General features: G+C 43.6%; 1 protein-coding gene across 2 annotated transcripts in view; it reads left to right on the forward strand.

Annotated features, from left to right (window-relative positions):
• SEMA5B (semaphorin 5B) overlaps positions 1-27,991 on the forward strand; it is a 323,405-nt gene that overhangs the window by 246,029 nt on the left and 49,385 nt on the right. For both annotated transcript variants that reach the window (XM_063429186.1, XM_063429187.1), the window contains 2 exons: positions 22,516-22,633; positions 23,384-23,559. In XM_063429186.1, coding sequence (XP_063285256.1) covers positions 22,516-22,633; positions 23,384-23,559 — 294 coding nt within the window. The remainder of the gene's footprint in view (positions 1-22,515; positions 22,634-23,383; positions 23,560-27,991) is intronic.

A 27,991-nucleotide genomic window follows, 5' to 3' on the forward strand; every position in this document is an offset into this window, starting at 1 on the left:
TTATTATATTGTGGGATTTTCCATCACTCTTTATATGTGCCTGGTAGCTCAGCAGTTAATATCCCAATCTCTGCCTCCGTCCTGCGTGAGCCAATCAGGGCTTTAAATCCTATGTGAAAGTGATGGAAATCATGCCCCGGCCTACGAAGACTTTGTCTCTCCGGGCACATTGTCCAGACAATAATAAGATGCGGGTGGTCGCTCCGCCAAAGATCTGTTTTGAAGACAATAGCAGTTCCTGTGGCTGAAATAGTTCACGTGTGAAACATGGCTTCAATGGGGAGCCTGAATGAGGTCTGTTTAACCATTTCACTGCCACAAAACCGACCGTTTACCCCTAACCGTGCTTAATAAAAAACATAATCCGAAGTGATCTTCATGGCTTATCAGGTTCGAGATTCATGAGACATACACTGATCAGCCACACCATTAAAACCAGCGGTGAATAACATAGATTATATTGTTATCATGGCATCTGTCAAGGGGTGGGATATATTAGGCAGCAAGTTAACAGTCAGTTCTTCAATTTCATGTGTCTACCTAGCGCTGGTTGCAGACCATGTACCTTCATGGTAATGGTGGTCCCTGATAGCAGTGGTCTCCTTCAGCAGCATAATGCCTTCTGCCACACTGCAAACATTGTTCAGGAATGGTTTGAGAAACATGACAAAGAGTTCAAGGTGTTGCCTTGGCCTCCAAATTCCCCAGATCTCATTCCTAATGAGCACCTGTGGGATCTGCTGAAACAACAAATCCTACACATGGAGACCCCACCTCGTAACTTCCAGGACTTAAAGGATCTGCTGCTAATGTCTTGCTGTCAGATACCACAGGACACAATCACAGGTCTTGTGGAGTCTATGGCTCGACGCATCACAGCTGTGTTGGCAGCAAGAGGTGGACCTTCGCAATATTAGGCTCACCAGTTTTACTATTGTGGCTGATCATTGTAATATACAAATAGGGATCCTTCTTGTATAATAAGTGCTGTCAGTCTGCAGGATCTGACTTATGGGGGGCTGGTCTGCTGGTAGTAGAGCCTCCAAAATGAGGCCATATTTAAAGAAAGAGAATGTACTGTAGGCCCCAAGGCTGTGTTAAATAGGTGGTTCACCCTCACTCTGATGCAGGGGTGCAATAAGAAGGTTTAAATTGAACTTTAGTGAGTCACGAGCCACGGTTCTGTGCTCCGTTTATTAGCTGTGCTGAGATACAGATCCACGTTGCTGTGAAGGTGTTAAGTCCGGCACGTGTTTCTCCTTGAGAAGAACAGAATATGGTTAGTGCCCTCGAGGTGTGATTTCCAATTAAGATTAGCACATATTTGAAGGGATCTCAATCATCCCCACCTGGCTCTGTAAATCTGTGTGTACAGACCCTGAGAGGATTAGCCAAATCGGATGTGAACACAGAGAGGGGGAGTTGGCACTGCCCAAATCACACAATTCAGCACGGCAACCGCATCCGTCAAACACAAGCATGCCAGCCTCCAAATTTATCATTTATTTACCAGGAGTGAATTCGAACAGAAAGCACTTGGCATTTACAATGCTGGACAGGAAGGCAGCCAGCCTTAACATGAACCTGTTCCTTATCCAGGCTGGGGGCTATCATGTACCCAGAGAGGGGGGTGCTGGCACTGGCTCAATCACACCATGCAAGAGAGTGAATTAACCTATTCCGTTACATCATAATAAAAAGAGCACATGCAGTCTGCGGATTGCAAACTTTTCAGCTCTATATGCCTCCACGCTCTCAGAATATATTGTGGTATGTTTCCAGAGTATTAACCAGATATAACGGTATGTTTCCAGAGTATTAACCAGATATCATGGTATGTTTCCAGAGTATTAACCAGATATCACGGTATGTTTCCAGAGTATTAACCAGATATCACGGTATGTTTCCAGAGTATTAACCAGATATCGCAGTATGTTTTCAGAGTATTAACCAGATATCGCGGTAGGTTTCCAGAGTATTAACCAGATATCATGGTATGTTTTCAGAGCATTAACCAGATATCGCGGTATGTTTTCAGAGTATTAACCAGATATCGCGGTATGTTTGCAGAGTATTAACCAGATATCACGGTATGTTTTCAGAGTATTAACCAGATATCGCGGTATGTTTCCAGAGTATTAACCAGATATCGCGGTATGTTTCCAGAGTATTAACCAGATATCACGGTATGTTTTCAGAGTATTAACCAGATATCGCGGTATGTTTCCAGAGTATTAACCAGATATCGCGGTATGTTTCCAGAGTATTGACCAGATATCGCGGTATGTTTTCAGAGTATTAACCAGATATCGCGGTATGTTTCCAGAGTATTAACCAGATATCACGGTATGTTTCCAGAGTATTAACCAGATATCACGGTATGTTTTCAGAGTATTAACCAGATATCACGGTATGTTTTCAGAGTATTGACCAGATATCGCGGTATGTTTTCAGAGTATTAACCAGATATCACGGTATGTTTTCAGAGTATTAACCAGATATCGCGGTATGTTTCCAGAGTATTAACCAGATATCGCGGTATGTTTCCAGAGTATTAACCAGATATCGCGGTATGTTTTCAGAGTATTAACCAGATATTGCGGTATGTTTTCAGAGTATTAACCGGATATCACGGTATGTTTTCAGAGTATTAACCAGATATCGCGGTATGTTTTCAGAGTATTGACCAGATATCGCGGTATGTTTTCAGAGTATTAACCAGATATCACGGTATGTTTTCAGAGTATTAACCAGATATCGCGGTATGTTTCCAGAGTATTAACCAGATATCACGGTATGTTTTCAGAGTATTAACCAGATATCATGGTATGTTTTCAGAGCATTAACCAGATATCACGGTATGTTTCCAGAGTATTAACCAGATATCACGGTATGTTTTCAGAGTATTAACCAGATATCACGGTATGTTTTCAGAGTATTAACCAGATATTGCGGTATGTTTTCAGAGTATTGACCAGATATCGCGGTATGTTTTCAGAGTATTAACCAGATATCGCGGTATGTTTTCAGAGTATTAACCAGATATCGCGGTATGTTTTCAGAGTATTAACCAGATATCATGGTATGTTTTCAGAGCATTAACCAGATATCGCGGTATGTTTTCAGAGTATTGACCAGATATCGCGGTATGTTTCCAGAGTATTAACCAGATATCACGGTATGTTTTCAGAGTATTAACCAGATATCATGGTATGTTTTCAGAGCATTAACCAGATATCGCGGTATGTTTTCAGAGTATTGACCAGATATCGCGGTATGTTTTCAGAGTATTAACCAGATATCGCGGTATGTTTTCAGAGCATTAACCAGATATCGCGGTATGTTTTCAGAGCATTAACCAGATATCGCGGTATGTTTTCAGAGTATTAACCAGATATCACGGTATGTTTTCAGAGTATTGACCAGATATCGCGGTATGTTTTCAGAGTATTAACCAGATATCACGGTATGTTTTCAGAGTATTAACCAGATATCGCGGTATGTTTTCAGAGTATTGACCAGATATCGCGGTATGTTTTCAGAGCATTAACCAGATATCGCGGTATGTTTCCAGAGTATTAACCAGATATCGCGGTATGTTTTCAGAGTATTGACCAGATATCACGGTATGTTTTCAGAGTATTGACCAGATATCGCGGTATGTTTCCAGAGTATTAACCAGATATCGCGGTATGTTTTCAGAGTATTAACCAGATATCGCGGTATGTTTTCAGAGTATTGACCAGATATCACGGTATGTTTTCAGAGTATTGACCAGATATCGCGGTATGTTTTCAGAGTATTGACCAGATATCGCGGTATGTTTTCAGAGTATTAACCAGATATCGCGGTATGTTTCCAGAGTATTAACCAGATATCGCGGTATGTTTTCAGAGTATTAACCAGATATCGCGGTATGTTTTCAGAGTATTGACCAGATATCGCAGTATGTTTCCAGAGTATTAACCAGATATCGCGGTATGTTTTCAGAGTATTAACCAGATATCGCGGTATGTTTTCAGAGTATTGACCAGATATCACGGTATGTTTTCAGAGTATTAACCAGATATCGCGGTATGTTTCCAGAGTATTAACCAGATATCGCGGTATGTTTTCAGAGTATTAACCAGATATCGCGGTATGTTTTCAGAGTATTGACCAGATATCACGGTATGTTTTCAGAGTATTGACCAGATATCGCGGTATGTTTTCAGAGTATTAACCAGATATCGCGGTATGTTTCCAGAGTATTGACCAGATATCGCGGTATGTTTCCAGAGTATTGACCAGATATCGCGGTATGTTTCCAGAGTATTGACCAGATATTGTGGTATGTTTCCAGAGTATTAACCAGATATCGCGGTATGTTTTCAGAGTATTGACCAGATATCGCGGTATGTTTTCAGAGTATTAACCAGATATCGCGGTATGTTTCCAGAGTATTGACCAGATATTGTGGTATGTTTCCAGAGTATTAACCAGATATCGCGGTATGTTTTCAGAGTATTGACCAGATATCGCGGTATGTTTTCAGAGTATTGACCAGATATCGCGGTATGTTTTCAGAGTATTAACCAGATATCGCGGTATGTTTTCAGAGTATTGACCAGATATCGCGGTATGTTTCCAGAGTATTAACCAGATATCGCGGTATGTTTCCAGAGTATTGACCAGATATCGCGGTATGTTTTCAGAGTATTAACCAGATATCACGGTATGTTTTCAGAGTATTGACCAGATATCGCGGTATGTTTTCAGAGTATTGACCAGATATCGCGGTATGTTTTCAGAGTATTGACCAGATATCACGGTATGTTTTCAGAGTATTAACCAGATATCACGGTATGTTTCCAGAGTATTAACCAGATATCGCAGTATGTTTTCAGAGTATTGACCAGATATCGCGGTATGTTTTCAGAGTATTGACCAGATATCGCGGTATGTTTCCAGAGTATTAACCAGATATCACGGTATGTTTTCAGAGTATTAACCAGATATCATGGTATGTTTTCAGAGCATTAACCAGATATCGCGGTATGTTTTCAGAGTATTGACCAGATATCGCGGTATGTTTTCAGAGTATTAACCAGATATCGCGGTATGTTTCCAGAGTATTAACCAGATATCGCGGTATGTTTTCAGAGCATTAACCAGATATCGCGGTATGTTTTCAGAGCATTAACCAGATATCGCGGTATGTTTTCAGAGTATTAACCAGATATCACGGTATGTTTTCAGAGTATTGACCAGATATCGCGGTATGTTTTCAGAGTATTAACCAGATATCACGGTATGTTTTCAGAGTATTAACCAGATATCGCGGTATGTTTTCAGAGTATTGACCAGATATCGCGGTATGTTTTCAGAGCATTAACCAGATATCGCGGTATGTTTCCAGAGTATTAACCAGATATCGCGGTATGTTTTCAGAGTATTGACCAGATATCGCGGTATGTTTTCAGAGTATTGACCAGATATCGCGGTATGTTTTCAGAGCATTAACCAGATATCGCGGTATGTTTTCAGAGTATTGACCAGATATCGCGGTATGTTTTCAGAGTATTGACCAGATATCACGGTATGTTTTCAGAGTATTAACCAGATATCACGGTATGTTTCCAGAGTATTAACCAGATATCGCGGTATGTTTCCAGAGTATTGACCAGATATCGCGGTATGTTTTCAGAGTATTAACCAGATATCACGGTATGTTTTCAGAGTATTGACCAGATATCGCGGTATGTTTTCAGAGTATTGACCAGATATCGCGGTATGTTTTCAGAGTATTGACCAGATATCACGGTATGTTTCCAGAGTATTAACCAGATATCGCAGTATGTTTTCAGAGTATTGACCAGATATCGCGGTATGTTTTCAGAGTATTGACCAGATATCACGGTATGTTTCCAGAGTATTAACCAGATATCGCAGTATGTTTTCAGAGTATTGACCAGATATCGCGGTATGTTTCCAGAGTATTGACCAGATATCGCGGTATGTTTTCAGAGTATTAACCAGATATCACGGTATGTTTTCAGAGTATTGACCAGATATCGCGGTATGTTTTCAGAGTATTGACCAGATATCGCCGTATGTTTTCAGAGTATTGACCAGATATCACGGTATGTTTCCAGAGTATTAACCAGATATCGCGGTATGTTTCCAGAGTATTAACCAGATATCGCAGTATGTTTTCAGAGTATTGACCAGATATCGCGGTATGTTTTCAGAGTATTAACCAGATATCACGGTATGTTTTCAGAGTATTGACCAGATATCGCGGTATGTTTCCAGAGTATTAACCAGATATCGCGGTATGTTTTCAGAGTATTAACCAGATATCGCGGTATGTTTTCAGAGTATTGACCAGATATCACGGTATGTTTTCAGAGTATTGACCAGATATCGCGGTATGTTTTCAGAGTATTGACCAGATATCGCGGTATGTTTTCAGAGTATTAACCAGATATCGCGGTATGTTTCCAGAGTATTAACCAGATATCGCGGTATGTTTTCAGAGTATTAACCAGATATCGCGGTATTTTTTCAGAGTATTGACCAGATATCGCAGTATGTTTCCAGAGTATTAACCAGATATCGCGGTATGTTTTCAGAGTATTAACCAGATATCGCGGTATGTTTTCAGAGTATTGACCAGATATCACGGTATGTTTTCAGAGTATTAACCAGATATCGCGGTATGTTTCCAGAGTATTAACCAGATATCGCGGTATGTTTTCAGAGTATTAACCAGATATCGCGGTATGTTTTCAGAGTATTGACCAGATATCACGGTATGTTTTCAGAGTATTGACCAGATATCGCGGTATGTTTTCAGAGTATTAACCAGATATCGCGGTATGTTTCCAGAGTATTGACCAGATATCGCGGTATGTTTCCAGAGTATTGACCAGATATCGCGGTATGTTTCCAGAGTATTGACCAGATATTGTGGTATGTTTCCAGAGTATTAACCAGATATCGCGGTATGTTTTCAGAGTATTGACCAGATATCGCGGTATGTTTTCAGAGTATTAACCAGATATCGCGGTATGTTTCCAGAGTATTGACCAGATATTGTGGTATGTTTCCAGAGTATTAACCAGATATCGCGGTATGTTTTCAGAGTATTGACCAGATATCGCGGTATGTTTTCAGAGTATTAACCAGATATCGCGGTATGTTTTCAGAGTATTGACCAGATATCGCGGTATGTTTCCAGAGTATTAACCAGATATCGTCAATTTGAAATTCACCTTGAATTCTCACTTTAGTAAATAACCCTGATTACTCTCATTAAATGTCAGTATTTACTTTACTATTACTTTAAACCCGTTATAGATTAAATATTGTAGCTCGGTTCCGTTAGGGACATTATAACTGCTGTGATTGTGCTGTTACACATGGAAGGACAATGTTTCAGGTTAATGGAAGTTTGAGACAGTAATTACGCAGAGGAGCCATGGCGTTACCTTCCTCCCTGGGACTTGCTTACATGGCGCAGCCCCCAAACCCCTCTCCTGTCTTCCCCCGCCTGGCATTAACTGTAAAGGAAAACGTTCCTGTAATATTGAGTAAATTATAATATTATTATTTGGATTATCGATCAAACGCTAAAGCGCTCTGGAGCGCTATACTATGGGATAGAAAACATAGAATCATAGCTTTGGATGAATGTAGTGAGGCATTATCGCTCTCACAGCCTGTAAAATCACATGAATTGCTGTTTAGGAAGTTTTAGGGTCCATTGACTGGATCTTAGATGTACAAACCACCTCTTTGCAGCAATGGTCATGCCGCTTCTAACCTATGCCGGAGAACACCAATTCAATCCCTAACCGGAGATCACCAATTCAATCCCTAACCGGAGACCACCTATTCAATCCCTAACCGGAGACCACCTATTCAATCCCTAACCGGAGACCACCTATTCAATTCCTAACCGGAGACCACCTATTCAATTCCTAACCGGAGACCACCTATTCAATCCCTAACCGGAGACCACCTATTCAATCCCTAACCGGAGACCACCTATTCAATCCCTAACCGGAGACCACCTATTCAATCCCTAACCGGACACCACCTATTCAATTCCTAACCGGAGACCACCTATTCAATCCCTAACCGGAGACCACCTATTCAATCCCTAACCGGAGACCACCTATTCAATCCCTAACCGGAGACCACCTATTCAATCCCTAACCGGAGATCACCTATTCAATCCCTAACCGGAGACCACCTATTCAATCCCTAACCGGAGACCACCTATTCAATCCCTAACCGGACACCACCTATTCAATCCCTAACCGGACACCACCTATTCAATCCCTAACCGGACACCACCTATTCAATTCCTAACCGGACACCACCTATTCAATCCCTAACCGGACACCACCTATTCAATACATCCATCAGTCCCAGTCCAGGGATGTTTGATTGAACAACAATCTAATTTATACAAAGATGTACGTGAAGAAATTACTTAGCCTTACTTTCTCCTGTCTTCCCGTCGCCTGGTTTGTCCTGAAGATCAATGCCCCCATTGTTTGCGGGAATTAAAATACGTGCCTTAATCCAGCTCCCTCCCACCTCCCAATCCACCAAGAGGCACGTGGATGGGACAATGCCAAAGAAGTAAAGAGCGGCTATATTTAGGCTATCGCAGACCTATTAAGATGGAAACATGGAAGTTTGGAAGAGATTCTTGCTATTTCCCTGTAGGGAATAATTACCTTTTAAAGCTTTAAACCCTATAAGTGACCCCCCAGGTCTCTCCACATTGGAGTTCAGCCCCCTCCCCCCTCCCTTTCTGAGAACATTGCTGTTGTTTTGAGATTTCACCTGATTCTTCACTGATTTTACACGGAAAGTAATATGCAAGAAATAAAATTGTTCTGCACCAGTTATTAGCAAGGAACTGCAATGCTGTCTTTAGGCTGCAAAAAATGGCAACTGGGCTGCGATAAACTCCGTAAACCATGTTAATGTTACTGTAAAGGCCTACTGTAATGATGGAGACGTTTTTTTAAATCACCGCACCAACACACACACCGAAAATCACAGCGCCAACACGGAGACACAGGAAATCACAGCACCAACACGGAGACACAGGAAATCACAGCGCCAACACGGAGACACAGGAAATCACAGCACCAACATGGAGACACAGGAAATCACAGCACCAACACACACACCGAAAATCACAGCGCCAACACGGAGACACAGGAAATCACAGCACCAACACGGAGACACAGGAAATCACAGCACCAACACGGAGACACAGGAAATCACAGCGCCAACACGGAAACACAGGAAATCACTGCGCCAACACGGAGACACAGGAAATCAATGCGCCAACACGGAGACACAGGAATTCTCAGCGCCAACAGGGAGACACAGGAATTCACAGTGCCAACAGGGAGACACAGGAATTCACAGCGCCAACAGGGAGACACAGGAAATCACAGCGCCAACACGGAGACACAGGAAATCACAGCGCCAACACGGAGACACAGGAAATCACAGCGCCAACACGGAGACACAGGAAATCACAGCGCCAACACGGAGACACAGGAAATCACAGAGCCAACACGGAGACACAGGAAATCACAGAGCCAACACGGAGACACAGGAAATCACAGAGCCAACACGGAGACACAGGAAATCACAGCGCCAACACCGAGACACAGGAAATCACAGCGCCAACACGGAGACACAGGAATTCACAGCGCCAACACAGACACACAGAAAATCACAGCGCCAACAGGGAGACACAGGAATTCACACCGCCAACACGGAGACACAGGAAATCACAGCGCCAACAGGGAGACACAGGAATTCACAGCGCCAACACGGAGACACAGGAAATCACAGCGCCAACACGGAGACACAGGAAATCACAGCGCCATCACGAAGACACAGGAAATCACAGCGCCATCACGAAGACACAGGAAATCACAGCGCCATCACGAAGACACAGGAAATCACAGCGCCAACACACACACCAAAAATCACAGCGCCAACACAGACACACAGAAAATCACAGCGCCAACAGGGAGACACAGGAATTCACAGCGCCAATACGGACACACAGAAAATCACAGTGCCAACACGGAGACACAGGAAATCACAGCGCCAACACGGAGACACAGGAAATCACAGCGCCAACAGGGAGACACAGGAAATCACAGCGCCAACAGGGAGACACAGGAAATCACAGCGCCAACACGGAGACACAGATAATCACAGCGCCAACAGGGAGACACAGGAATTCACAGCACCAACACGGAGACACAGCGCCAACACGGAGACACAGCGCCAACACGGAGACACAGCGCCAACACGGAGACACAGGAAATCACAGCGCCAACACGGAGACACAGGAAGTCACAGCGCCAACATGGACACACAGAAAATCACAGCGCCAACACGGAGACACAGGAAATCACAGCGCCAACACGGAGACACAGGAAGTCACAGCGCCAACATGGACACACAGAAAATAACAGTGCCAACACAGAGACACAGAAAATCACAGCGCCAACACGGAGACACAGGAAATCACAGCGCCAACACAGACACAGGAAATCACAGCGCCAACAAGTAGACACAGGAAATCACAGCGCCAACACGGAGACACAGGAAATCACAGCGCCAATACGGAGACACAGGAAATCACAGCACCAACACGGAGACACAGGAAATCACAGCGCCAACACAGAGACACAGATAATCACAGCGCCAACAGGGAGACACAGGAATTCACAGCGCCAACACGGAGACACAGGAAGTCACATCGCCAACACGGAGACACAGGAAGTCACAGCGCCAACATGGACACACAGAAAATCACAGCGCCAACACGGAGACACAGGAAATCACAGCGCCAACACGGAGACACAGGAAATCACAGCACCAACACGGAGACACAGGAAATCACAGCGCCAACACGGAAACACAGGAAATCACTGCGCCAACACGGAGACACAGGAAATCAATGCGCCAACACGGAGACACAGGAATTCACAGCGCCAACAGGGAGACACAGGAATTCACAGTGCCAACAGGGAGACACAGGAATTCACAGCGCCAACAGGGAGACACAGGAATTCACAGCGCCAACACGGAGACACAGGAAATCACAGCGCCAACACGGAGACACAGGAAATCACAGCGCCAACACGGAGACACAGGAAATCACCGCGCCAACACGGAGACACAGGAAATCACAGAGCCAACACGGAGACACAGGAAATCACAGAGCCAACACGGAGACACAGGAAATCACAGAGCCAACACGGAGACACAGGAAATCACAGCGCCAACACCGAGACACAGGAAATCACAGCGCCAACACGGAGACACAGGAATTCACAGCGCCAACACAGACACACAGAAAATCACAGCGCCAACAGGGAGACACAGGAATTCACACCGCCAACACGGAGACACAGGAAATCACAGCGCCAACAGGGAGACACAGGAATTCACAGCGCCAACACGGAGACACAGGAATTCACAGCGCCAACACGGAGACACAGGAAATCACAGCGCCAACACGGAGACACAGGAAATCACAGCGCCATCACGAAGACACAGGAAATCACAGCGCCAACACACACACCAAAAATCACAGCGCCAACACAGACACACAGAAAATCACAGCGCCAACACGGAGACACAGGAAATCACAGCGCCATCACGAAGACACAGGAAATCACAGCGCCAACACACACACCAAAAATCACAGCGCCAACACAGACACACAGAAAATCACAGCGCCAACAGGGAGACACAGGAATTCACAGCGCCAATACGGACACACAGAAAATCACAGCGCCAACACGGAGACACAGGAAATCACAGCGCCAACACGGAGACACAGGAAATCACAGCGCCAACAGGGAGACACAGGAAATCACAGCGCCAACAGGGAGACACAGGAAATCACTGCGCCAACACGGAGACACAGATAATCACAGCGCCAACACGGAGACACAGGAAATCACAGCGCCAACAGGGAGACACAGGAAATCACAGCGCCAACAAGGAGACACAGGAAATCACAGCGCCAACACGGAGACACAGATAATCACAGCGCCAACAGGGAGACACAGGAATTCACAGCGCCAACACGGAGACACAGCGCCAACACGGAGACACAGCGCCAACACGGAGACACAGGAAATCACAGCGCCAACACGGAGACACAGGAAGTCACAGCGCCAACATGGACACACAGAAAATCACAGCGCCAACACGGAGACACAGGAAATCACAGCGCCAACACGGAGACACAGGAAATCACAGCGCCAACACGGAGACACAGGAAGTCACAGCGCCAACAAGTAGACACAGGAAATCACAGCGCCAACAAGTAGACACAGGAAATCACAGCGCCAACATGGAGACACAGGAAATCACAGCGCCAACACGGAGACACAGGAAATCACAGCGCCAACACGGAGACACAGGAAATCACAGCGCCAACACAGAGACACAGATAATCACAGCGCCAACAGGGAGACACAGGAATTCACAGCGCCAACACGGAGACACAGGAAGTCACAGCGCCAACACGGAGACACAGGAAGTCACAGCGCCAACATGGACACACAGAAAATCACAGCGCCAACACGGAGACACAGGAAATCACAGCGCCAACACGGAGACACAGGAAGTCACAGCGCCAACATGGACACACAGGAATTCACAGTGCCAACACAGAGACACAGGAAATCACAGCGCCAACAGGGAGACACAGGAAATCACAGCGCCAACACCGAGACACAGGAAATCACAGCGCCAACACCGAGACACAGGAAATCACAGCGCCAACACCGAGACACAGGAAATCACAGCGCCTAGGGGAGATTGACTGCTCTCAGCACTGGCCAATGAACCATTTATAAAACCACTAGTAACCATTTGAATGCCTTAAGTTACTGTAGAGTGGCCTGGTAACCCTGACATTGCCAGAGGTATGTTACCCATGTCAGTGTCACGGCAGGTGCGTGATGATGCGTTCAATGTTCTGTGTACATGATGTTCTGTCTCTGCTGAGGAGCGGAAAGAGCTAAATGTATTCATCTCCCCTGTCAGTAGCACAATAATTACCTGACAACTTGTTCCACACTCTCACTTCATCTGCCCGAGCAACGAGATGAATGGCTGAGGTCAGACCACAGCTGCCGTACAACAAGTTAGTCCTCCATTCACCCATTAGATATTCCGCATCTGATAATTATCACCAGTGGAAGTGATCGACTAGAGGGAGTACGACCTGCAGACTGTCATTCGATGGCTGGTACAGCTGCATGGGGTGTTAGACAGTCCCAACCTCATCATGGGGACAATTACACAGCCTGCCTAGCAGTTGCCACAGCGTTGGCTTGGTGCGGTATGTGGCGGGCCTCAAATCCCATGTCTCCCACCAAATCAATGGCATAAAAATTAAAATAAATATCCACCTATAGAACTTTAACCCATACAGTTAAATAATATCTGATAAACCGAGTACGGAAACAAAAATCTAAATTACCGTACTTTATGTGGCAGAGCTGAACTAATGCTCTGCGTCATGTGAGTGCTGCCAGAAGTGCTCACTCAGATTGTACTAATATGCAGAAAGCGAAAATACCAGCTAGATGTCTCCGTTATCTCCATGTTTCTGTAGCCGTATACCAAAAGAACAGCAACATGTGTGGGGCCCTGAGCCTATATCACTTCACAAGATAGCCCTGTGCTCTTTTCCTCCCGCTATAATGTAATGTATCTATTGATCAGATCTGCAATCTTCACTCCACTAGGAATACCCCAGTGCAAGCTTTATACGATTGATGGAAAGATACTGTATAGTAGGGAGGGGTGCAAAACCAAGCAGTTGGGGGCCAATGTATACAAAACACAAGATCCAGCGCACTCACTTCTCCATTAAACAGCAACTTCGATGTTGACAGATTTTATTAGTTTGTTTTTTAAACCCCTAATCTAGGCAAAAATAATGGGGGTTTAGTTACATTATATGATCATACATTGCATAAGCCTGCCACAACGTCACAGGTGCCTCATCCCAGGGCTCTATTTTGTACTGCAGAGAGCCCCAGATGGATTTTTTCCCCCAAGTAAGTGGGGTAAGAGCAGAGATTAGGCTGCTAGAGTAGGACCTGCCAAAGATGGGGTACATTGACGTTGTGGCAGGCTTATGTATGAACATATAATGTAACTAAACCCCCATTATTTGCCTAGATTGTGTTGTTTTTTTAAATAAAATCTGTCTACATTGAAGTTGCTGTTTAGTGGATAAGTGAGTGCGCTGGATCTTGTTTATTATATAAATTGGCCCCCACAGCACCCCAAGATATAGATAGAATAGCTGTTTTATCCCATGTTTATGTGCTAGCCATGCATCTCCGGTGTCAAATAGCATTCTGTGACAAAGGGGTTAAAAATGTTTAACTGTTCCGTTGACATAAATCCAGCTTTTCACAAAAAAAGACAAATAGTTTCTTTAATCTGCGCTTGTGATAAGATTGTCTGTCAGTCTGTTTATCTGGAGCCAAGTTGTGCCTAATCAGCCATGTATGTAATTTGAATTGTCTATATTTGTGGGGTTCTGTGTCTTGGGTGATGCTGAACCCCCAAAGTGGGAATAAGTGGCAAAGTAATTGAATAGCGGCATTGTCTGTTATTGCTCTTTCAGGGTTTGTTTTCCCCTGGTGCCGATGAGAGGAAGGGAAATTATAGCGAGCAGTAAAGTGAATGCGCTGCGCTCAGCCCAGATTGCGTTATTTGTCACCGTCGGTAATGGCCTGTGAGCTTGGCTGCACGGGGTGACTGAGATGTATATTTTTGTTTGTTTTAAAATCCTCATGTATCGGGCCAGAACAGTTGGAAAGGCCAGAGAGGGGGCGTGGGGACAAACCGTCCTGTTGTTTTAGATTGATGCTAAATTACAGCTTGTGCTCCCATGCAGGCTGCGGCTGTCGGCGTCCTTTTGTGTCTCTGCTGCCGATATAACAAGTGCCTCTTTTTGCCGGTATTGCGAGCCCAGCAAATCACATTCCTATATTTGGAAACTGGCTGCAGCGCCCTCGGTCAGGGGGTTAGTGCCATTAATTCTGTTACAAATAATAACAGGGGCCACCACACCAAACAGCTAGCAATCTATTGAGTGGCCAGACATAGTTAACCTTGGCATCACAGATATTTCTGGATATTTCCCATGATATTATCTAACATTAAGACATGCGATCACCGCCATAGATTGTATGCCGCGGTCTATTGTCCATAGATAATATTTATACAACGAAAACAAGAAAGATTTAAAAATCAGCTCCCAGTTAAATGCTGCTTTATATCTTGTACAGTCATTTCTGGCTGTGTAATGCTATATATTTATGGGGGTAAAATAAATCTATAACAAGTACAAAGTAAAATAGATTAGTGATAATATTGTATACACAATACAGCGTATAGATCTATAGCTCTGTCTAAAGATAAACTGGGTGCATTGAGGTACAGGAAGGGCTTACTATAACCCTACAACATTAAATTATTAATTGGCAGATAAACAAAAATATATTAGTCTACTCTGCCCACTATTCCAGGTATCTACTACCCTTTCTATATCACTGTTACTGCTCCCACTGGAAGGCTATTCCAGGTATCTACTACCCTTTTTATATCACTGTTACTGCTCCCACTGGAAGACTATTCCAGGTATCTACTACCCTTTCTATATCACTGTTACTGCTCCCACTGGAAGGCTATTCCAGGTATCTACTACCCTTTCTATATCACTGTTACTGCTCCCACTGGAAGGCTATTCCAGGTATCTACTACCCTTTCTATATCACTGTTACTGCTCCCACTGGAAGGCTATTCCAGGTATCTACTACCCTTTCTATATCACTGTTACTGCTCCCACTGGAAGACTATTCCAGGTATCTACTACCCTTTCTATATCACTGTTACTGCTCCCACTGGAAGGCTATTCCCGGTATCTACTACCCTTTCTATATCACTGTTACTGCTCCCACTGGAAGACTATTCCAGGTATCTACTACCCTTTCTATATCACTGTTACTGCTTCCACTGGAAGGCTATTCCAGGTATCTACTACCCTTTCTATATCACTGTTACTGCTCCCACTGGAAGGCTATTCCAGGTATCTATTACCCTTTCTATATCACTGTTACTGCTCCCACTGGAAGTCTATTCCAGGTATCTACTACCCTTTCTATATCACCGTTACTGCTTCCACTGGAAGGCTATTCCAGGTATCTACTACCCTTTCTATATCACTGTTACTGCTCCCACTGGAAGGCTATTCCAGGTATCTATTACCCTTTCTATATCACTGTTACTGCTCCCACTGGAAAGCTATTCCTGGTATCTACTACCCTTTCTATATCACCGTTACTGCTCCCACTGGAAGGCTATTCCAGGTATCTACTACCCTTTCTATATCACCGTTACTGCTCCCACTGGAAGGCTATTCCAGGTATCTACTACCCTTTCTATATCACTGTTACTGCGCCCACTGGAAGGCTATTCCAGGTATCTACTACCATTTCTATATCACTGTTACTGCTCCCACTGGAAGGCTATTCCAGGTATCTACTACCCTTTCTATATCACCGTTACTGCTCCCACTGGAAGGCTATTCCAGGTATCTACTACCCTTTCTATATCACCGTTACTGCTCCCACTGGAAGGCTATTCCAGGTATCTACTACCCTTTCTATATCACCGTTACTGCTCCCACTGGAAGGCTATTCCAGGTATCTACTACCCTTTCTATATCACTGTTACTGCGCCCACTGGAAGGCTATTCCAGGTATCTACTACCATTTCTATATCACTGTTACTGCTCCCACTGGAAGGCTATTCCAGGTATCTACTACCCTTTCTATATCACCGTTACTGCTCCCACTGGAAGGCTATTCCAGGTATCTACTACCCTTTCTATATCACTGTTACTGCGCCCACTGGAAGGCTATTCCAGGTATCTACTACCCTTTCTATATCACTGTTACTGCTCCCACTGGAAGGCTATTCCAGGTATCTACTACCCTTTCTATATCACTGTTACTGCGCCCACTGGAAGGCTATTCCAGGTATCTACTACCCTTTCTATATCGCTGTTTGTCTTTACTGCCTTTACTAGAAGGCTTTTCCAGGTATCTACTACCCTTTCTGTAAAATAACATTTCCTCACATGATGCCCCTGTTTTTAACCTTTGTGTCTATTGCAGTATACCTTGTTGGGTAGAGTGCTGTGTACATGGGTAATTCCTATAAAGCAATGTAAATGGCGATTTGTACCTTCTAATTAATATGAATAAACCCCCAGTGTTTCCTTCAGCCTGGGTTCAGCCTTCGCAGTGGAAAGCTTCAGAGACCAGCTTTTAATTAGCAGCTGATTAGAGGCTAATAGGATTGCTTGGGCATCTGGCTGCTAACAGTGCGAAATCTCACCACGTTACATTGAATCTTAATGTGCCACATATTAACTTGATGACAATCTTGTTACCATCTGTGTTTCCGGATCTTCACTTGGCCTTATTTACTAAACCTTGATTTGTGGTGACTTAAAAACATAAATTGCAAAACATGGAGTGAAAAATGTGTCTGGTTCTTCAGCATGGCTAGTTTGAGCTAAATTTAGTTAGTTAGCAGATTTTGAGGAAATGGGTCTCAACGTGGGCTGTAAATGGCACCAAAAAACATGCATTATTTTACAGAATTGATTTCCTTTTCTTACGCTTTCACGGCACTTAACAAGTAAAACGTGGCCACGGGATGTGGCAGCTCAGAGGAAAGCATTGAATATCTGTATGTAACTAACGTGATTGTGTTCCTTTAAATGCATGGGGTGTGAATCGACGTTAAATGCCCTGTCTGTGCCTTGTTAAAAGCCGAATGTGATAACAGAGAGTGGTTTCATCAATTAATATAAATAAAAATGCAGCCATATGTGTTAATAAACAAATCATTTCATTAACCTGCTTTCATATCATCGCTTGGTATCTTGATGTGAGACAAACGCAGGCGAATTGCAGTGAATATGACAAACGGGTCATTTAAGGTGTGAATTGTCTTGATTTTAGGGGAATTAACTAACCGGATAAAATCTGGCAGTCCATTATGATTTCAGTCTAAATGTGAAATTCCCAACACATAAATAACCCTAAACGTGTGAGGCATGTCTCCGTTATAGTCACTGTCTTGATATTTTTAGCCTGAATTGTGGCGTTTGAGTTTCAATTTACTGCAATTTGGTTTTGGAAACGTTGAATTCCCCGATGAAGCAGCGTGGTGCGACCTTTCTAGCCTCTCTGGAACCAAAGATCTGTAATTGTTTCCTAGCCTTAATTTACTAAAATACATTGTTTTCCTGCTCCCACGGGTGGTGGCGGGAGTTTATTGGAGAATCCATTCAAGGACTTTTTTCTTATTTTTTTTAGATTCAAATCCACTGTCTGCTTTCCACACGAAGTGGAGCTGAATGAGTCTCATGTTTTGTTATTGGGGGGGGGGGGGGGGGGGGGAGTTTTTGTCACAGAATAATCTCCGTTTATGTGAATCGTCCTGTTTCTCAGGTGGAGGGGGGGGGGCTGCGGTGCACAGGAAGGGCTGGTGCACATTAATAATTCATTGGAAGAATTCTCTCCTGAACATATTTCAAGTGTTTTTCTCTGAAATGCGGTGTTTTTGATACTTTATCTGAAATGTGTGTATTCGGCTCTGATTCTCTGTGAAGCTACTCAGTCAAAGCTCCTATTTATTCCTCAGCGTCCCTCGTTTAGATTCTGCGTATGTTTCATAATCCCATTTTAAAGAGAATATTAAGCTGCAGAAATGACAGCCCATCAGATCTTGTGGGTTTTGTATCATATTCTAAGATTCACAAAGTCGATCCTGAATGTCCTGATACATTGAATACCATGGCACATTGACTGCTGACTGTTTGGGTCAGATGTCGCTGTGCTCCTAAAGATGGCGTGTACATAGTACGGGGAGCCGGGGCGGTATACGAGAATAGCTAAGTCAAAATACGCCATAGTTACAAAATTAGAATCTGCAAAATAATTAGCTCTAAAAAAAATAAGAAAAGAAAACCTCTTTCCTGAGAGCCACGGGAAAGGGCAAAAACCGTGGCGTCCTAAATCCGTTACACAAATGGCGTTTTCTCATATTAGTGACTGAATAACTGATCGTTCACTTTATAAATAAACCATAGTAATAACAGTAAGACGTTATGGCACATTTCAGAATATGCAGCATTGAGGCATTTTTCTCTTTTTATGTCACCCTAAGCATTGCCGCTGCTGATAGCGGGTAACGGAGAACGCACAGCGCTTTCACCTTGACCGCGCACATTATACCAGGACCCGGGGAGAAGTGACATCGTGATTGTACATTTTAGGCCACAATAATCGATCAGAATAATTTTTTTAATTCCGCAATTTTGTCCTAAAACTGGCAATTTCAAGTCACTTTTCCTTGTATTTATCTGTAATATATGTTGTATCTGTGTCCAGGAGGAAGCCTGCAGCAGGTTCTTATGACAGCCTGGTCTGCCAGGAAGGGTTAAAGGTTGTTTTGGGGTGAGACGGGGCTGTGAGTGCGATACTCTCCCCTCTGGGGCACAATGTGGATTCTGCTCCACTTTCCTCTTTTGCCGAATCTCTGCGCCTTGAAAGGCTCTATTGTTCCCTCTCCAGGCTGCTCCTCTGTCTATTCCTGCCTGTGAAAACTGTGTGGACAGACAGACTGACAGCAGCCGCCCCAACAGAGAAAGCTTTGTGTAACATTTGGCCTGATAAACCCACAATGCTCAGCCCTAGGACATCACAGGGACGCGGAGAATATAGGAAACTATTCACGTTCTGAGTGTAATAATCCCCTCCTTTGTAGGATGAGTGTTTGTGTTTGTAGGCATCTTGTCCTCAGACTTGTCCCGCGGGCCACGGAGATCACCATCAAGCCGGTCAGTGTAAGCGGCTCTGTGGCGGCTTTGTGTTATCTGCTGCGTTTCAAGTTCGTCTCCCTTTGATAATGAACTGAGAGCCGAATATAGTGTGATAGAGTATGACCTCATTCCATCTCTGTAAACTTTTCCATGGAGTGAAAAGCCAAAATAAGAATGGAGGGTGTCAAGTGTGCACCTTGTATTCGACCAGCCAGGAGCCTTGCAGTGTGCTGTGTGATATCAGTGTTCTCCAAGAAAATGGGGCTCAAAAATGTTTGAGAACTGCTGAACACTGTTGGAGAAAGTCTCACTCTGCACTGGACTTCCTCCACTATAAATTTATCCTGCACTCCTATAGTCTGACTCTGTCCTCTGCAAAAGTAAATTACTTCAACACCCTCATAAACACACTGTCCCACCAACCCAAATGCCTATTTCACACTTTTCATGCTCTCCTTCGCCCTGTTGCTCCCCCTCCACCTACCACCCTGTCCACCTCAAACTTTGCAACTTACTTCACTGCGATTTCTACATCTTCCAATACATCACCCAACCCCACTCACTTCACTGTTCTATGCTCATTCGCACCTACTACAACAGAAAAGGTTTCTGCTCTGCTCCGGTCCTCCCGCCCCACCACCTATTCCCTTGATCCTATTCCCTCATATCTTATCCGCACTCTGTCTCCCTCTCTTGCTCTTCCTCTCACTAAAATTTCCTTCACCCTTCCAGCATGCAACTATAACGCCAATTCTGAAAAAGTCCACCCTCGACCCCATCTCCCCATCCAACTATTGCCCTATATTGCTACTGCCATTTGCCTCCAAGATCCTCGAGAGAGTTGTGTATGCGAGATTGACAGACTTCCTCGAATCCAACTCTCTGCTTGACCCCCTTCAGTCTGGATTCCGCGCTGGTCATTCTGTCGAAACGCCTGTGACCAAAGTATCCAACAATTTAATTTCTGCTAAATCTCGTGGCCATTACTCTATCCTAATTCTCCTTGATCTTTCTGCTGCCTTTGACAAGGTTGATCATCAACAGCTTCTTCTCATTCTCCGTAATCTCGGTCTATGATACTGCTCCCTCTTGGTGCTCCTCCTACCTCTCCCAGCGCTCTTTCAGTGTTTCTCTCTCTGACTCTGCCTCTTCCCCCCCCCCCCCCCCACCACTCTCTGTCGGTGTCCCCCAAGATTCAGTCCTTGGTCCCCTGTTGTTCTCTATCTACACTGCCTCCCTTGGTAAACTCATCAGCTCCTTTGGCTTCCAATATCATTTCTATGCAGATGACACACATATAGGGCTCAATTTAAAATTCTGGTTCTTGCTTACAAGTCCCTACATAATGCTGCTCCAACCTACCTATACTCCCTAATACACAAGTATGTCCCGTCGAGGCCCCTGCACTCTGCCGAAGACCTATGTCTATCCTCTGTCCATACTCCCACCTCTGATGCTCGCCTTCAAGATTCTCCAGGGCTGCACCTTTTTTGTGGAACTCCCTTCCCTTCTCTGTAAGACTTTCACCCAGTCTCCACTCATTCAAAAAATCATTGAAAACTCACTTCTTCAAGAAAGCATATCAATTAAACTGTTAGCGGGTTTTTACCCCCCCCCCCCCCCCCCATGACTCCTCTCCTGCAACTGTCAAAAATAACCTACTAAGTTCTCAGTGAATACTTTTCTAGCAACCTATATCATTACCCCCTAATTTTACCCTTTGTGTCACTAAACCCCACTCCCTCTAGAATGTAAGCTCATTAAGCAGGGCCCTCCACCCCTCTGTTCCTGTGCGTCAGTTTGTCTGGTTACAATTACGTGTCTATTAGTCCACCCATTGTACAGCGCTATGGAATTTGCTGGTGCTATATAAATAATAATAATTTGCAAAACAAAACATTGCGCCGAGTCCACAGCCAACTGCAAAACTTAGGCTAACCTACACCAGCTGTACTAGTTTGGTCTGAATTGCAGACCGTTGCTAATTCTGTGATCTGGGACCGCCTCTGCCGGGTGCTGGGTTTATGTTCTGTAAAGTAGTGCTGGGTTTATGTTCTGATAAATAGCACCTTGTCCTGTCTCCCTCTGAAATCTGGCTTTGTTTATTGGATTTGAAACACAGCTATTGAAACATTACTTTCAGGAATTAAATCCTTTAAAAATTCGAGCTGCTGTAATGTGAGCATGGGTGTTAAAGCGGGGGCACAATAACTGTTTTATCTGAGTGCCGACATTCTTGTACTGTCTCAGTTGAAGACATCGGATGCCTATTTTCTCATGGAGGCAGAGAACGCCCCCTAGAGGTTTAAATGAGAGTGCAGCCTGTATCCGCAGGGTTTGAGTCATTAAAGCACTTTCAGTAAACATTGGGACAGTGTGACTGTTGTCAGCAGATGGTCCCTGACTCGTATTTTATTATTATATTTTATAACTCTGCAGCTCTGCCAGTGGTTATAAACAAGGCTCTGCCAGTGGTTACACAGCCAGTCAGTGTACAATGTTTAATCTTTACCCAATCTTTACATGTCTCCCTGCAGGACATGTCTGGGCGCCAGAGACCCATACTGCGGCTGGGACAGCAAGAAGAAACGCTGCAGTACCCTGGAAGATAGCTCCAACATGAGCCTGTGGGCGCAGAACATCACAGAGTGCCCAGTAAGTGACCCGCTCCAGCATAGTGAGTGCTGTGACTCTGTAAGGGCGTCACGGAGGATGGGGCAGTATCACTAGGTGGCAAAAAGAGACCTGTATACAGGGCCACAAAATAATCTACTGTTTACAACTCACACATGGAGGGTGGGGGCCGCTAGTGGTTTCACCTGAGAGGTATCATAGTCAGGGTGTCTTGATTTCAGACCCATTAGCATGATGTGAAAGGGTAGAATATTGCCAGCTGGTAAAATACTGATAAACTATGAGAACATTTAATCATATTTACTTCCTCATAAGACTGCTTTAATCAACATCTCAGAACCATGTATTTCATGTCCATCTGTGTCTCTTTGCCCCCCGTTTATCTATTTTTCTCTCCAGCCCCACTGTGTGTCTCTTCCCACCCATGCCCCTCTGTGTTTCTTTGTCTTCATCCCCCAGCCCCTCTGTGTATCTCTTTTTCTTTCCAGCCCTATGTGTATCTCTTCTTCTTCCTAGCCCATCTGTGTATCTTTTTCTTTCCAGCCTCCCTGTTTATCTATTTTTCTTTCCAGCCCTTCTGTGTATCTTTATCTTTCCAGCCCCATAATAGGGCTCAAACATAGAGGGTGGGGGTATTTAGCTGGTTCACCCGAGATGTATCATAACATGGTGGGTGAGGGCAGTTGCTCAAAGATAATAGTATAAAATAAGAAAAATGATGAGATATGGCTTGGCCTTCACAGATTTTCTCAAATTCTTAATGTGTTTCAGGTCCGGAACCTGACTGTGAATGGAGGATTGGGGGTCTGGTCCACATGGCAGCCTTGCCAGAATTCAGATGGAGACTCCTCATGTCTGTGCCGCTCCCGAGCTTGTGATAACCCTGTGCCTCGCTGCGGAGGGCGAGACTGTGTTGGGCCACGCATAGAGATTGCCAACTGTTCAAGGTAAGTGAAAGACCCACTGGCATGCCACATCGACATATACAAACTATTACATTTATTGATTTATTTTAACTATATGAAAACAATTTGCGACAATCATTATTGACTATTATCAGCTAATTGATTTCAGATGGAATATTCTGAAGGAGTAATGAGTTCCAGTATATTGGAATATCCTCTATAAATACCGTACTTTCTTTTCTCTACATGCAACTTCACGCAAACAAAATCTGGCTGAATTTTACAGACAATAAAAAAAGATTATCTACATTATACTATACAAATTAAAAGGAAGAATACTGTCACCATTATTGTGCAAGCCACGATATTCTGTCATACGGACACCTATATCGACCAGTCATTGAGGCCCAATCAGTTGCCGGATGCAAGCGCAGGTTTGCACAATTATCACTTAAAAGGACACTACAGTCACCTAAACAACTTTATCTTAATGAAGCAGTTTTTGTGTGTAGCTCATGCCCCTGCAGTCTCACTGCTCAATTATATGACATTTAGGAGTTAAATTACTTTTGTTTCTGTTCACGCAGCCCTAGACACACCTCCCCTGGCTGTGACTTGCACAGCCTGCATGAGAATTTTTTTTTCATTTTTAATCAGATGCTAACTTGTTTTAGAAGTTTTCTTTTTGTATCTCCTGCTCTGTAAATTGAACTTTAACCACACACAGGAGCCTCCTGAAGTGTCTAGAAGGTTATTAACACAGCAGGAGGTAAGACATTTTTGAATAAACAAAATGTACAATAAGGAACCTTAAATATCTAGGTTTCTTTACATGAAGTCTTTAAGAAGGCTGTACAAGTCACATGCAGGGAGGTGTGACTAGGGCTGTATAAACAAAGTAATTTAACTCCTAAATGGCAGAGTACTGAGCAGTGACTGAAGGGGCATTATCTATACACCAATACTGCTTCATTAGGCTAAATTTGCTTTGGTGCCTATAGTGTCCCTTAAACAGATAATGTTCAGGTTATGATAACATTTTAATCTGTCTAATTGTATCGGTTTCATTTCTGTATGTTTCATTTTAAAGGCTTACCTCAAACTGATATCCACGCGTTTAATGTGTAACAAGATATTACTTTTTGGAATGAGTAGTGGAGCGATGGAACGCCTAGCAGGGCAGGTGGTAGCAGCTAATGTGGTGTATTCATCTCAAAATGTTTGTGGCAGTAATTAGTGACTTGGTGTGGCGTTGATTTCGGGATCAGCTACTATGGCATGAAGGTGAATTAGAGGAAGTTTGTCTGATAATTGCCTCGCAATGTTTGTGAAATAAAGAGGAAGTGATTATCAGAGGTATAATAACATATCACGCTTTCTCTCACAGCGTAATATTGTTTGTTAAAACTGTCAGCAGAAATCTCTCTTCTAAACAGCCAGAATGTCTGATTACAATTTGCAGCTCTGCAGGGCGAACAGAAAACTGGATGCCGAGAAAGAGAAAATAATGAATGTACACCCCCCACTATATAAGAATGTAAAAACAATCTCCTGAATTAGCTCACTTTCAATGGAACCTTTACACCGATCTCATCCAATACCATGTCCCATTAGTGGGATTTTATGTTTTGTCCTAACACTAAAGCAGAGCCATATAATCCAATTCCTACTTTACTAGGTCTCGGTAATTGAACTTTCTATGTTCAGGGTCGCTAGATATTAAACAGATTGCTGGAGAACGCTTTAGGTTAGAGAGTTATCTGCAAGTATTAAAAAAACAAACAAACTGAAAAACATGTCATGAAGGTTTACTGTGTTTTAAACCGGCACAATATTTAGTGATTCCTAAACCCTAATCAGCTGTGACGCTCCTCTCTGCTCAGTGCATTAGTAATAACAAACTGCTATTTTGGAATTCACTGAGGCCTCTCTCTGCAAAAGGTGAACGTGGGGTTAATAAGAAACAGGCTGGGTTTGTGGAGGGGATTGGGGGACATTCCGAATTCTTCATTCCATTAAACAGGGATTATTTTCTTCTTCTATGTATCAGTATTTTTACAATTTATCTTGTAATAGTATAAAAGGAAATCAACCAACTCATCATAGTAACCACGTCGGAAATACAATCCAGGAATATTTCTAGAATGAAAACAAGAGATTGTTGATGGTAATGTTATAAAAAACTACAAATCTGCGTTCTGTATCCTGTTCCCCATCTCCTGGGCCAGAGGTATTTTGTTCTGTAGATTTTCCAAAACATCCCAAGTCAGCACAGCTCCGAAGGAATGCAAACAGCCGCTGCTTGCCAAGGTAGCTGCCGATATTGCACATCTGGGGTCTGTTACAACAACTCTGCGCCTTCAGGAAATTGGTTTTATCAGATTCCCCATCCTTAGTCTGACACCTCGGAGCTGCGGATTCGGTGCCAGACGTGCCACTAGAGGAAGGTCTTTTAAAGTTTAATTTATTCTGAGTTGTGGAGAAGCAGCGACTGATCTGCTTAATTTACACAAAGTGTGAGCGTTTGTAAAGCTGTGTGTTTGGATGTTTTGTTTTTATCTTGGCCTTTGTTAGAAATGTTTTGCAGTTTGGTTTAGTACATATCAGGGAATAGAGAGAAAGCTGTGCCGTATACCCCCCTCCAATATGCAGCAATATGTCATAAACCATCTGACGGTGCCCCTAATGCATTGCACGATGGCTGCAGACACACCAGGATCTCATATTGTGCTGAGATCTCTAACTGATTAAATGTTTGAGTACATTCCTAGTGGCAATCCCATGTCCTGGTATTGTTTTTTGCTGGTGCTGCTCGGCGCCTGGCGTCATGATGTCACAGTACCTTTTTATTTATGGTTTTTGTTAGGTCATCCGCACACACTCTCAGTGAAATGTGCACAAACAACATAATACATATAGGGCCCTCATGTTTTGCAGTGAGGTACAATAAGTAAATAATATTGAAAACAAAACGTGTTAGGGAGCAGAGTAGAGAGGTAACAATGGTCCCCACAAAGCAACTTCCACCTAGTGATATCTGGGTTACGCACCCAGAGTGGGGTCACACATTGTTTTAGAGCAGGAACGAGCATATAGCACGCCGCCATACCCCCTCCTCCTGGCAGCAGGGGGTTACATTCTCCTTGTAGCTCTTCTCAGCTCAGTATTATCCTAATGTAAACACAGAAAGCTGGAATTTGACATTTACATAAAATGTTACATTGATGCCTTGAAGGCATGGTCCAAGATACAACTGGCCTTATGTTTACGGTGTCTGTGTGTTCCTTATCTATAAAAGCCGTAATCTAGCTATTCTCCCCCATCACCATCACGCTTAATCTCTGTATTTCTATAAACCCACTTCCTTAATAAGAAACATGCATGCGCGGCTCAGTGAGGGGTATGATGAGTACACATTGCAGGGGGTACGACCAGGAGAGGGGTGCATGCCATCAAATTGACCGAAAGTAACCTGCCAGTCAGTCTGTATACAGCCTGTATACTCTTGCAGCATTTTTTGGGAACCGACATTTGCCTGGGCTGTCTATAGAGCTATCCTTAACATCAAATCAGTAAAAATCTGTCTGAGCTTTCAAAATGTGCAGACTAGAAGCGATTACTTCTTATCTCCCAGAATAGTTTAGGTTTCTTTGCAATGTCAGCTTTATTTGTTAAATGAAGACACCCTGCAGGTGGATTATGGAAACAAACAAGAGAATTGCAAATTTTATGCCGAAATATCAAAATGAGAAAATTCTCCGACTCCAGTCTTTCCAGTTCTCTTAATTTGCCAAGAAATTTGCATTTCCATTTTCAGATCTCCACAATTTGAAGTTTAATGAATAAACCCTTAAAGGTAATTGGTTCCCATTAAACTCATTATTAGTCACACAGCGTCCTGTTTGCACAGTTCTCAGGATAATAAAATGGTGTAATACCATGGCCGCAGCAGGATGGTCCAGATGTTCCCATCCGATTAAGGCGTAAACTGCAGATACTCAGTGCCTGAAGGTAGGACCTTCTATTAGTTTCAACGTGAAGATCCCCATAAAACAGCTATTTGTCAAAAGAAAAGAATGTTTTAAGGTCTGCCAAATAATTTATAAAAAATACAAACCGTTCATAAGGCCCATATATTCTGAGTTTAGTAAGCAGTGGTGGTGCGAGGTGGATTGTTACTTTAGAATTCTCAAATGGTTGAAATGATGGTGCATTTAATCAATATACGTCTTATTTACCAACTGCAGACATCAGTTCCCCAATATGCTGTTGCATACCCACAGGGCACCTGCTGCCAACCCACATTGCATTGCAAACAGCAGGCACTTACAGTTAAAGCAAAATAACCTACCTACCCGTCACATCACCAAATATGGAGGAAGGAAGTAGCACTGTTTAGTTCCACTGAAATTTCTGTGTGTATTGCATTTCATCACATGACCGCCTACTACATCCTATATTTATCAGGACTGGG

The sequence above is a fragment of the Pelobates fuscus genome, chromosome 8 (assembly GCF_036172605.1).
Source record: "Pelobates fuscus isolate aPelFus1 chromosome 8, aPelFus1.pri, whole genome shotgun sequence".
Taxonomy (NCBI): Eukaryota; Metazoa; Chordata; class Amphibia; order Anura; family Pelobatidae; genus Pelobates; species Pelobates fuscus.